Source organism: Hirundo rustica, chromosome 1 (assembly GCF_015227805.2).
Source record: "Hirundo rustica isolate bHirRus1 chromosome 1, bHirRus1.pri.v3, whole genome shotgun sequence".
Taxonomy (NCBI): domain Eukaryota; kingdom Metazoa; phylum Chordata; class Aves; order Passeriformes; family Hirundinidae; genus Hirundo; species Hirundo rustica.
Window position 1 is genome coordinate 137,437,463 of NC_053450.1, and position 14,034 is coordinate 137,451,496.

Genomic DNA, 14,034 nt, shown 5'->3' on the forward strand with positions numbered 1-14,034 from the left:
GCCACTGTCATAACGAATGGGCTCAGAAAACTTTGGCCAGAAGGCTCAACCACAGACAGGAGGGTCCAAACATTCTTCATTTAGCAAAGCAATCATGGAGCAGCACAGACCTCAAGGACAATATAGAGCTCTACAAGTTATCCTTCTTTCCCCTCTTCAAGGTTTGTGAACTTTTTCCTGCTCTAGCACATGTGCCAACGAAAGCCAATTTCCAAGGGTTGTCTTACTGAATTATTCTTAATGACCTTCTGGCCCTAGTATTCAAAAGTGTCTGACAAACTGAAGTTTCAGGCAGAAGCTGGAGAACATAAAGTTTAGAGAAAATAGAAAGTAAACAAATAATTTCTCCTTTAGTGGGTAATCTTTTAGATTTTCTTTAGCTGCTTCACATAGTTAATAAACCTCTCAACATAGTATTTCACCAGCAAGAAAGTTCTCAGCTTGAAGTTTCTCATTATAACCTCTGCTCCTGTTTCCAGTGTAAAGTTTCACTCTGGGTACAATGCAACAAACTCATAAACTGCAGCAGTCAGTGACAAATATACTTTATAGAAATGGTATTGCAAAAAGGAAAAAAAAATTACTTTTTGGCAAATATTTTACATGCAACAGGAAAGTAATTTTGTGTCCATATGGCTTCAGCTAGGCAGACAAGCTAAACAGGCTTCATTGTTGGCTGTCTGCCCACAAATAGATCTTATAATTTTTAATCTGCCATGACACACAAGTGTAATCATTGATAAAAGAAACAAATAAATAGGTCTGATGGATTCAGCCCAAATTATCACATAGATACAAAATAAAAGTTGATTCTTACAGCTGGTGTAAACCAGTGGAACTTTTGTTTTAGTTATATTTAGATTTTCTCTCATTTTTAAGAAACTAGAGGCAGAGAGAAGCATTTGCAATTCAGGACTTTACATGAATTTAGTTAATTATATGCTGTTCATCCTAATGACCACATGAGGTGAGAGGAAAACCACAAAGGCAGCAGAAACAGGTTTCTGAATAGCACCCTATGATCCATGTAAATTGCAAATTAAAGGCCAGCATATGTGCTTAAAATAGAAATTAGGAATGTAGTGAATTTAACATCAGAGAATCAAGAACAGCGGTGATAAAGTTGAGGAAATGTGGTCACTTATGGCTCCCAAATGACATGATCATATAGTACATGAAATAATGGATTGTGGTTAATTTCGGGGAAAGGAAGGGGGGGAAAATAAGACACTGACAGTCCTTTATATTTCACCATTTCCAATTATATTAGATGCAAGGCCAATTGCTATATCTTTCCCTGAGTGAATTATTATTCTTCCTGCACCTAAACCGGTATACCTATTACTTATGTCTGAGGGAAAGTCATCTAGCATTTTACAAATGTCTGCAATATATATTTGCTCCATTCTGCAGCTTGTCATACTCCAGTGAGAATAAAAATGTTATGCAGCAGAACAGTAGTTTGTCAGAGGTAGGCCAAAGAAAGAAAAAATATGTTTCCCATTTCCTGAATAACCTCAATCCCTGGATGCTGACCCTCTCCCTTTGGGACACTGCACTGGCCTCTATTACACAGCTGCTATTCTGTTCCATCTAGTGATCTCTTTTTTTTTTTTTTTTTTAAATAGTGCTATGTTAGAACAGTAAAACCAGAGCTATTCTGAGAGAGCGGGGGAACAGACACAGACACTGCAAAGCAACCGGCTTGGTGTGTGCACCCATGGGCATCAGAATATGGAAAGTGAGGAAGCCCATGGCGAGGAGAGGGGGAGCAACAAAAGAAAGGAAACAGCAGAAGCACCCAGAGAGGGAGCTATCTTTTGTCCCAACCCGGCTCGTACCCTGACTAGAATTTCCAGGCGCTACACGATGACACCCTTACTCAATCTTCACTTCAAAGGGTTGCTCAGACTCTACTAAAAAAAAAAAAAAAAAAATCAGCAAAGGCTCAAGAATTGCTCCACTTCATGATGACCGCAGGTCTACAAAAAATTTGTTCCAGCTGGCTTTTGCATAGGAAAAGTAACTGAGATAACACTTTTAGAGCAGCAGTAAAAGACCTAGATGGAGAGTTAGAGCAGACCAGTGGGAAATGGAAGCAAGGAGCAACTAAAAGGGAAAAAAAAGTATAATCTTGAGTTCTGAAGCTGAAAACAGTAAATTAGAGATACCAACTAAATTTGAAGTGGGTTTCTACCCAGTTTGAAATTACAATAAAAAGTGGTTACATTGTTGAATATTATTATGAAGCAATAATTGGAACAAAACCATTTCTCACCTTTAATCCCAAATGTGATTACATACTCTGGATTGCAACTGATTTTTGCAAAATATGGAGAATATTCAGGGGTCATAATTAGTAGATTGATTTTAATCGGGCCAAACCTCGAGCTCTTATAAAATGCACAAGGTCCACTGAGGATAAACGTGCTGATCCAGTTACTGCAGCAGGGTCTGGAAGATGCTTCACCTTATGTGAATACCAGTGGAATGCACTTCAGTGCCATAAAGTAAACCGATTTCTAACAATGCTGCAAAACATTTCAGACTGTCATTCAACAAACAGAAACTTCTACATGGTGAGCCAAGCAAACCTGGGTTCAAGAGGTTAAGACCTTTCCTGAAATATTTTCTCTTTTCATTTGTTCCAATACCAAAACTATTCTGAACAATACAAAATAAATTACTAAAATATGCACAACCAGCTATGAACACATTTTGCCCTCTTAAGGTTTCAGCAAGACGTTGGGCACACCTGTCTGCACAAGAATTTGTCTCTTACTCTTTGTCCCTGATTACCATTTTCTGAGAGCTGTTAAGTCCACTAACTAATGGCCTGTCAGCTGTATCTCTGCCCTCTTTCCTCTCATCTACACTTCAGGCTCCATCAACACTAAGAAAATGACTAGCTGGTGACAATCATCATTGGCAACAGCTTTTCTAATTCCTACTCAAATGATGTTGAAAACTGTTTTCCGGCTTGTGTAAAAGAGACAAACACATTTCTGGCCCATTACAGATTGATGCAGTCATCCTTTCCAGTAATGGGCCTTAAAATTGATAGGTCCCAATTACATCAGGAGTAAACATCATTTTCAGCACCGGTTGGAAGTGATCCAGGGGGACCCACTGTTGACATCCACTGTCAGCAGAAAGTTAGTCAGTGAAAGGTGATTTTTCTAACACAGATACTGAACAGAGAGCCGGGAGAAACTTGACTTTACCATGATCTTCATCAAAACAAACATTAGAATTCGGTTATGTTACTGATGGTGTTTAAGCACATCCAGTTTAAGACCTGCTGATTTGGTCTTATCAGACAGAATTTACTTTTTTTCTGTGTGTGGATTGTGACTGAAGTATATCCTGAACATAAAAAACAACTTACTCCTAAGACAATATAGACATCTTAAATATTCAAATTTAGATGGTTAGGGAAACATCATTACTGACCTCATGTGGAGTGGAAAGTGTATACATATACATCAGAAATTTGCCCAAGTGTCAACTAACATTTCGAAAAAACCACTGTTTTGTGGATAAGAGAAAAGATACCAGGGCTTTAAAATCAGATGTGAAAACTGCCTTTTAAATGTCCATAGATGAGCGCATCACATATTTCTTATTTGTAAAATCAGAACACCACATTCTTATTTCATACCATGTAATGTTGTGAGGAGAATCAGGCACTTTAACAAAGCAGAACATTTAAACTTCTGTACAAATATTTTAAATTGTTTTTCTATTCAAAATGCCCAGTGATGGACCAGGTCATGGAACGGACAAAATTATGATGCACAGCTATGAGTACCTTCATCAAATGCTATGTGCAGCATCCACATAGAAACAGCATAGCAAGTGGTTTCTTTGCTTTAGAAATTTAGTTATCATGTCATTTCCTTGCTCAATTACATCCTTCCATTCACTTGATTCTCAGATACACTTAAAGCAAAATGCTGATTTGTGACATGACATTTTTTTAAGAACACCACTTAGTTTTGGTCCCAAGTTTGGAAACTTCCAGACGAGTTAACTGATCAGCTAAGCACCCACAAAGTAGGCTGATGGTCCCTACTTTGCTTTTCTGAAAATGACTGTGCGCCCAAGTCACATCATTAGCATTCACTTCACAAAACACAAACACAGTTTATAGAGAATAGTACTCTGGTTTGGATAAACACCCTTCCCTTCAAGCATTATGTAGTATTTAAACTCTTTTTAAAGTATATTTCCTGTCATTTAGAAAAGTCCCTTGTGTTCATTTGAGAGCAATTTTCTTCAGTCTAAGTATAAAAAAGAGAAAAAGTATTTTCTTTTACATGATCACGTTGTTCAGGAGATGTTACAGTATTTCCCTGTTACACAGTTTCTGCCCAAACATACAGAGCATGTTAATGATATTCAAAGTGGCGTGAAGGCCTACAACACATTACAGTTTCAAAATGTCAGCACAAATGTATGATAAGTTAAATACAGTTTTAATTTTCAAAGGAAATAGCATCTTTCACAGAGATGAGTATAAATGTCAGCCTTATTTTAAGGCTAAGTAAATAGTCTTAAACACATCCTAATCCTATCAGATGCAAACCCTCCATGTAAAGGTTGAATTGAGTTGGCAGAGCATTGTAGGTAAAAATGCATTCTGCTCCCACAGGTAAACTCTACTGAATGCTGGATAAAAGAAATTTGTCCTTCCGGATCTCCAGTAGTTTCCCTTCTTTTTCTCTGCACTTTCAAAGCTGTGGTTACACAGATAGCCTGAAATAGTTTGGAAAGACAAACGCTCCACATTTGGGATGCTCTCTGTTCCGTGTTCTGACTCCAAGATGAAAACTCACATGGTTCTTCATTAAACCTGGACTTACAAAAGAAGAAATCCACAGCTATTCACCATGGTGCCCAAATATTACCAACAATAGCTGTATGATTCTTCTGAGCAACAGCTGGACTTACAGGACTTGTTCCTTTATGTGTGGTAGGTATTTGCCCATTGCACTGCAAATATTCATGAGCAACCAGAAAGAATCTGTTCTTAAACACTTTACACTAACTGGTTAGAGTTTTATGTTGGATTTGGATGACTTATTTAATTTTTTGAAGTTTGCTTAGGCTGAAAATAATTTCCCCCATATTTTTTTCATTGTTTCTAACGTGCTGTTATAAGTTCTCATTTATCAAACATCCTTCCCTCCCATGTTTTCCTTCATTTCCTCTTTTTTTTTTTTTTTTTTTTTTTTTTTTTTTTTTTTTTTGGGGGGTGGGGGGAGGGTGTGTTTTAAGGGTGAAAGATGAAACAACTGAATTTAATTTATCCTCACATCTGTAGCCTGCTCTCCTTAATTCTATTTGCAGGTGATATACATCTGTAGAAGGAGAATACTAGCATACAGACCCTCAAACTATGATGAATTTGCTACAGGAACTTGTCTCATATTCCTCCTAGCCCTGCCACCTTCTCCGAGAGGGATTCACATCTCTCTTTCCAGCATTATTTCCTTTCCTAGCAGTTCACCATCATTCCTACTGCTAGGTAAATAAAAAACCTCTAGCTTCTGGGGAGAGACATTGACATTCCCAGCTCCTAGGCTCTCAATGTGACATCCTGATGCTTCCAACAGCAGAAATGGACAGTGTTTGACAGGAAGAGGGAATTCTGTAATCAAGGCATGTTGCAAATTACTGCTGGGAATTCCATTGCAGGTATTTCCCAGCAGAAGAAAAAGTTATTCTTCAAACATAATTCTTCCCTGAAGTTTTCCAGCAGCCTTTTAATCAGCAGCCAGCTGTCAAGGTTCTGCACACAGACATGCATCTACCATTGACATTTAGTTTTCAGCCTACATAGCCTAAGAGTGTTTGTTGCACCGTTAGTAGAGGAAGATTGGGTAAAATTAAGATAATTTAAAATGAACACCCAAGCTACATTTTCTATGTTGTTAGCAGCAAAAAATATCCCATTTATCTAAGAAAAACGAGTTGCAAAATGACATGCCTACCTCAATTGATTTTATTACCTAAACAAGAACAGAACTGGATCATAACTTTTAAGGTTACGCATCAGCTGTTCTTAAAAGCTTTGTGTACCCTTAAAATAGCATCACTATTTTAACCAATCTTCTAAAATTTGTTTTTCTCACATGTAGGCTTTCACAAAACCTAAAACTAACATAAATATTTCTTCAAAGTTGTGTCTGTATCACTTAAGACTCTAATCTGGGCAGCATTTCTGCCCAAAGCAATGATGCATTGAGCTAGTATGTGCTAGCTTGACCATGAAATCAAATTGGATTTGATTCTAATAAAAAATGTAAATATTATTATTAGGCTTTTATATTGTGAAAACTTCAGAACTTCAAGAAGATAACAGGCAGCTGAAAAAAAAAAAGCAATCAACTTTCAAAATATTGCTAAGTACTCCTAATTATTTGTAAGTTATTTAAATAAAACTACAAGAACAAATACTTGGTGGTATAAACCAGTGCAGGCATCAAACTGAACACCACGGCTCAAATTCTGTAAAATAAATCATATATTAGTCTATTAAATTCTTTGGAAAATTCACTTGATATGTATTCATGAGATAGGAACAAACTTATTCACATGCATAAGTGTACAAGAGCAGGGCAGAAACAGCTCACTTGTCTCCTCTACACAGCACCCCTGAAGAACTATCCAAGTATTGGCAGATTAAGACACTGAAACAACACTGGTATTCATTTTATACACATTAAAAGTAAAAGAAGCTACAAGTGAATTCAGAAAACCTGTGCCTGCAATTTTATTTCAAAGTGATAGCACTTAGTTACTACTGATAAACAGCAACTGCCACTTTCCACTGCAGTTCAGAATAAAATTCACATACTCATAGCACGTTTTATACACACACCATGTGCTAAATTACTTCAGAGCAAATAATTTAAAACACCAGCTAAGGAAATATGGAAATATTCCATGCCCAATTCATTTCAGTAAGCTGTAACAGACGCATCTACCCAAAACAAGCACACTCATTTCAGATGGGGGAGTACTTACATCACTTTGCTGTTTACTGACTTCCATGGCATGTTTAACATCTGGAGGTTCCCTCATACGTGCATAGTCTGAAAATCCTTTCTCAGCATCATGTTTTTGTTTATAGAGAACCTGAAAAGAGAAATATTATACTTTTGCCACCTGAGAAGAGCAGGTACAATAACACGAGCCAGGTTAAACCTAGTGGCGTAGTGTACCTGCATTCAGGAAGAAACTTAATAAGTAATTAAGCTCCTTAATAAAGCAGCCTCCACCCAAAAGAGAGACATCTGAGGCATAGTCAGCAGAGAGATTTCTCTGTATCTGTTATTGCAACAGATGCATGAGTAGACAGGGGAAAGAAATAGTAATATATAAAAACAGAAAATTAAGCTTAACAATGTGAGAAGACAGCCCAGGGAAAAGCATAAGCAAAAGCCACTCTTTTTTTCTTTTTTTTTTTTTTTTTTTTTTTTTTTTTTTTTTTTTTTTTTTTTTTAAGCACACTTAAAGCTATCAGCTATATAATTATTCTCCATTTTCAGAAACAAACAAAAAAAAATTATGCACTTGTCATAAACAGTTTTACATTATATACCCATTTCCCAAACTTCTATTTCTTCCACTGTTGAGAAACTACCAGCACAATATGCATTTTTACTTAGCCCCAGGTTCACAAAGAAAAATAATATTTACATTCAATTGTCATCATGGTAAATGAAAATGGAATAGAACTGTGAGTTTATAAACACCTTTACATTTATAACAGAAAAGGAACTCGATGCTGGGCATTCATCCATCTTTCACTGTACTGCGTTATACTTACATACATGCATTCACATCCTACAACTGCCTGAAAAGCTGATTTTACACTTATCCTTGTCAGAAGCTTTTAAGCTTATATTAAGGAAAAATCACCTGGTTTTGATGCCCAAAAAGTAGCAAGCATCAAGAAAATTTATTTTCTAATAGCTCTCATAAGCAAGCTTTAAAATAATCCATAAGAAAACAGCAAGTATTAGATAAGATAGAAAGCTGATTAGGAGGAGAAGGATTGACACGAAAACCCATGATAGCAATAAGAGAATACTGTGAAAGTTTTGAGACAGAAACTCTCAACTACAGAGATTCAGACTCTCTTAGGACAGGATACTAGAACTGTGAGAAAATGCTGTATCTGTTTTTGTTTAAAGCAAGATTTCATCTGAGCTACAGAGTAGTGTGCCCAAAGCAATATGTTAGTATCTGCCCTGGCTATCTCAGATTACAAAATGATATACAGGTTTAGAGATTAAGACATGAAGGGGGGAAGGGTATTTGTGCACTGCTAGTAGGTGAACAAAAGTATCAAAACAGGAACCTTAAAACGTGCCACCTCCTTATCCAGTGTAATACAAGCAGCCCTCTGCAGGAGCAAACACAACTGACAGTGAAACAAAGAGACCGTAACTTGCCCACACTGGTTACATCTTGCAAATGGAAGAGCACATGATCTTTAACACGACTGAAGCACCACTAACACTTTATTCCCCACAAAAGTGTAATTACTGTAAAAACATACACCATGAAAACTCTTTTGCTAATTCTCCTTGCTTACACTGTCACTTTTAAGAAGTTCCCCACTTAATGCCATTATGAACAGAAGACTCATACAGTCACTTCCAAAATCTACCACTTTACAAATATTTTATTACACTGCCATTTTGCTGGTTCAACAGCTCTATTTTTCCCTTGGTGAATGGGCTACGTAACCAAGATATGAAAACACAGTAACACATCAACTCTCGGCATGAGAAATTTAACAGAAATTACGAGTATCCACTGTCTGGGGAAAAGATGACCACTGCCTTAGCTTAATGTAGCAATATTTCACTTGCTTTGGCATCTCTTCTTCCTATCTTTTCCCATTATTTTCATTAACTCACTGAAGTAGTCTCGATGCAATCCTAGCTAGGAGGGGTTCAACGGCTGTCTAGTTTCGTTTGGGAGAGTTTCATGCAGAACTCTTCCCAGAATTGTAAATTGCTTCCAAGTAAGCATGAAAAAATATTTAGTATTATTTCAGCAATATTCTCAGAACCATTATTTTACAGGATATTATGCACACATTTATTGCTCAGCTTGTGTTGATCTTCAAGTTTTAGCTAAACTGAATTTCCTTTATCAAATCTACATACAAAACTCCTCTACACAAAGATCAAGCATTATAGGTCACTGACATAACCTTTACCCTGTAGTGGTGCCATTTATTACCTTGAGAAATACAAGGCAATTATTTAAGTAGGTATGACTTCAGATTGAACCAATTTGTAAGTACTCATTTTTTATTTTTCTTCTCTCTTTTACACCAGTGTGTCAATAGGAAGCTGCATTAAGGAAGGGTTTGTGCTCTTTTAACCTAGCTCTGACTGACCTCCCTGCTTCAGCATACATTAAACACTATTACATTTTTATTTTTATAGTCTCCTTTATATTCAGTAAGACGTACTCTGATCTTAAAATCCACAAAGTGGGATTTTGTAGGAGAAAATGTTCAAAAACACCAAAAATGTCACTTTAATCTCTGTGTAGAGAATTAGATTATCCAATGTATTAGTGTAGAACAGAACTATAGAAGTCCAGAAGACTAATACCTGCCACCATAAAACAGAGGAAATCTTGAATATGACATTTCCTACCATTAAAAAAAAAATGAAAAATCACATAAAACAATTTCATAATGTGCAATATGCTTGGAAACAATGCAATAAACAACAAAAAATGTATTGTAGTTAAAAAACAAAACAAAACAAAACAACAACAACAAAAAAAAAAAAACCCACACACCTTAGAAGCTTCCTCTGTAAGTTGAAAGCATTGCTCAAGATTCTCTTGGCTCATCGCCTTTATAAAGTATCAGGAAATACTGTTCAACCTGGACTATTTGAGATATTGCCCTGTGCAAACTAGAAAATTAAACTGCCTTCAGTTTGCTTTAGATTATCCCTTTTAGATAAGAAAAACAGAGCAATCACTTCTTATGGCAGAAATAAAGTGATGAAAAAAGTGATGAAGTGCTTACTTTTTTCAACATTGTTTCCCTCCAAGCAATTTTAAATACCTTTATTATTGTTTGTGACACCTTATTAAAAAAATATTCTTTTACATAAGGAACAATTCAGCATACTGATCTTCAGACAAGGAAAAGGCTCGGCACAGAGCTAGCAATGATCAGAAATTTTCCTTCAGCAATATTTTCCACGGGAATATTGCAATTCCTAAAAAAATTTTCATTTCCTTTCAGAAAAATCAAAATGAGGACTCCCTGCCTAGACTGCCCTCATCAAATTTATTTTCTCACTGCAGAAAATGGGGAAATTGGTGAGAGCTTTGTAGGCTGGTAAGGAGAGTGAAGTTATTCAGTGATGAGAGGGACTTCTCCTCTTTCTAGCTTACCCTGGGGACAACTATGACAAAAGTGAGAGAAGGAGGCAAATCTGGTTGCTCACTCTCAAGAAAGGCATCTAGAAGTCTACAGTAAAATCTTCTGTGAAGAGGGAAAAATTAAATTGATAAAAGTCACCCAAGTCATGTGGGGCTGTGAAACTTCTTTTTCATTTTCCTGAAACATTTTTTTCCCATAAACCACAATGGGGGTTTTTTGTTGTTGCTTTTTGTGCGGGTTTTTTTTTGTTTTGGTTTGGTTTTTTTGGGTTGTTTTTGGGTTTTGGTTTTGTTTTGTTTGTTTGTTTGTTTGAGTTTTTTGTTGGGTTTTTTTTTATAGATGTCATTCTCTATGGGTTTTTATTTTCATCTTCATGCCAGTTCTACATAAAACACAAAAGAGCAAACGTGGGTTTCATGTAAAAGCCAGCAGGCAGTCTTGTTTCAGGATTTCCTGAGTATCTTGAAGAGAGAATTGAGCATGGTGCAATACAGCCAATATGGGGAAGAGGTTCCACAGAAGGAGAACCACGTGTCAGGGCGCTGTACTCTCCATTACAGCAGGATCTTTATGTCAGTAGTGGCACTGTATGGCAGGACCCCTGAAGAAGGAGATCCTGGCTCTTCTGAAATCACTAAAAATTGCTACATGACTTAAAGAATGCAAACATGGTCAATGGGGCTGAGGCAGCCTGTTGGCTCCAGAGAGGACAGTGGAGAGCAGCTGTAGGTGGGGTATAACTCCTTGGGGAAAACAGGAGATTTCCCCTAGTTGTCTCCAAGTTCTTAAATCGTGTGTGTGATTTGAAACGGTGTATCAAATTACTAAACTGGGCTAGATATAGGTAGGCTGAAGACAGGGCCTCTGGGCAGCAGCAGCAGCACGGCAGCACCGTTTCAGGAGCAAACTTTTCATCACAGGAGAGCCCATTTGCACAGGACACACCTGGGCAAGGAGATCCTCTGGCAGAGGCACCCCAGCCTGTGCCAGCAGGCAGCACTGGGGAAAGTCAGGGGCTCTCTTTCTTCCACACCGTGATCCTCTAGTCCCAAGGCACCTGTGCTTGGCAGAGGAGGCCGCGGATGCTGCCGAGAACACGGCACCGCAGAGCAGGAGTCCTGCTTGATCTGCCCACAAAAGCATTGCAGCCCAGCATCGCATCCAAGCAGCATGAGAACGGAGTCAAAGGGGTAAATGTGTTCTAATGTGGGCAGGGAGGACACAGACTCATGTTTTCCAGCTCTCGGGAAATCAACACCTATTTTAAAATCAGGTTACTATAACTCAGGAACAGACTGCACTTCTGCGTTTGCAGCAGCCTTTTTGGAGCAGAGCTGATGCAATGGCCATCTGTTCTCTCTCCTTCCTATGGCATATCTGTAGTCTCCTTCTGAAGGGATGACCTGTAAATTCACAATCCCAGCTAGACAGATGCAGCAGGAACTCCCTTTGCCATATCCTGACCCAGCTGCAATCTGAAATCCTTGTATTAGCTGCTTAGGTACTGCAGTGATAGGCACAATATGGATTAGATTTGAATACTGTGGAGAAGATTTTTCACTAGAAAATCCCCTGAGATCTCTCTCAAAGTAGCATTAAATTCAGGTCCGTTGCAGCAGTAACCACAAGTTGGAAAAATGTGTCAGCATATCTTTAAGTTTTACGGTATATTATGATTTATAATGCATCTACTCCTAAGGGGATAGTATGAATTTTATGGGAAAAAAATTCTGCTTAAATATAACTCATCCTATATACATACTTTTTTCTCTAGAAATGTTGGATGATTGAAGAAAACCTTCAAAAACTACCAAATAAAAATGTCAGCCTTTTCTTAAAAGGGTTCTTTTGATGAATCAAGGGTTTCATTTTTAGTTTCAATTATTTATCATTTCTGCCACATCACCAATATTAATTAAACTCATTTGTGTAAACTAATGTAGAATGTAATTATTTGGAATTAATTTGGGAGTAAATCTGTGGCAAAATAGTTAACTGATGTTTTATAAATCAAGCTAATGGCTTAAAAATGTTATTCAAGTTTAATTCCCAATTTATTTTTACTGTAATTCTTTTAATCACTCATTTTACAATGAAATGTCACATTAATGTCATTTCAGCTGCTGTGGTGCTTTAACTTTGGTATATATGTTCCTTTTCAAACTCTGAAAACTAAAATATGTGTTATTATATTTGCTTAATATAGCCTTGAGTAACATAATGTTTTATATCAAAACATTCCTCCACAGGCTGTCCTGAGATTTTAGTCCTTTCTTTTTTAATGAATATTTTCTTTTGTCTGAAAAAGTATCACTACATTACAAGAATGCATATTGAGATACAATCAATATTATGGATTTAGAAATGTGTTCTCTTCACACACCAGCTGTATTAAACTATATGTAGTTGATATCTTTAAGAGAGGAGAAAGCAAAAACAAGAAAACCATGGAAATGCTTGGTGGAGAAAAAGCCGTGACCATCTCTCCGATGTAATTCTCATGAGTAACAACAAAAATCTGTAACCTCATTCATATTACACATACTTAACCTTTGCAATTCCACTGAGGTCAGTGGAAGTGAAGGGTCACCTGCCTACTCTTGAGGTATTATATTTTTGAGTCCTTGAAGGCAACTGAACCAGAATCTACTATTTTACTGGTTGTTTACAAGCTTTACATTATGTTCAATATACTTGATTTCATATTTTAATTCTGTAAAATTTGTTGTAAATAGTAGCATGCAGACCATCAGAAATACATTTACTGCTACCACTAAGTGTCTTTAAAAGTCATTAAAGCAGTGTTGGTTTTTTTTTTTTTTCTTTTGCCTTCAGCATCAAACATTTTATACAGCTAATACAATGTTCAACAGGAAAAAGTTATATAAGATTCATCCATTCTATAAGGACTCCGCAATGTCACAGATTTCAATAATTCCTTATTGCGTTCATGCATTTCATTGGATTGATGAATGCTCTACCAGCTTTAAATGTAAATTTAATAAACATACATAAAATTGACAATATTTTAAAAATTAGTCGTTTTTGAAGTTAAGAAGTTATGGTGATAAATTCTGGATGATAAACTCACCCAAATAAATCAAGCAATCAAATGTCCACTCAAACATTTTGTTCAAAGTGTACTTATTCTGACACATAATTAATCTACAAATCTTTTTGGCAATTCTAAAGTTGTACCTTGCTCTGAAGGTGCATTAATTCTTTCGCAAATACACTGTCAATTGTGGCTGGCATCTGCTGATAAAGAGAGTTGGAAAGGTCTTTCTTAGCAGCTCCTTTATATTTCACCTAGAGGGCAGAAAAAGGTGACACATAATGCAAAAATGAAGATACAGTAAACATACTACTTATTTTTTCTAGTAAGTAAAATGGCACGGACCAGAACTGGAAAAATTTAATGCTGTCATTAACTTTCAAGCAAAAACATCATTAAATAATATTTTGTGGGGATTTGTCTAATTCACAAATCAATGCAAAATATCTCCTAATTAAATTCAATAATTTTGGTGGAAATACAAAATAAAATAAACAAGGCATCTTTTCTCTATCCTTTTTCAGATCATTTTCAAATCCAAAAA

The 14,034-nt window shown here is 36.6% G+C and overlaps 1 protein-coding gene across 4 annotated transcripts in view; it reads right to left on the minus strand.

The window, feature by feature from the left end:
* NEBL (nebulette) overlaps nt 1-14,034 on the minus strand; it is a 252,668-nt gene that overhangs the window by 68,041 nt on the left and 170,593 nt on the right. For 2 of the 4 annotated variants that reach the window (XM_058423375.1, XM_058423376.1), the window contains 2 exons: nt 13,634-13,744; nt 7,033-7,143 (listed from right to left, as the gene is read on the minus strand). The exons of the other annotated variants lie outside the window; for them this stretch is intronic. In XM_058423375.1, coding sequence (XP_058279358.1) covers nt 7,033-7,143; nt 13,634-13,744 — 222 coding nt within the window. The remainder of the gene's footprint in view (nt 1-7,032; nt 7,144-13,633; nt 13,745-14,034) is intronic. 4 annotated transcript variants of the gene reach the window in all.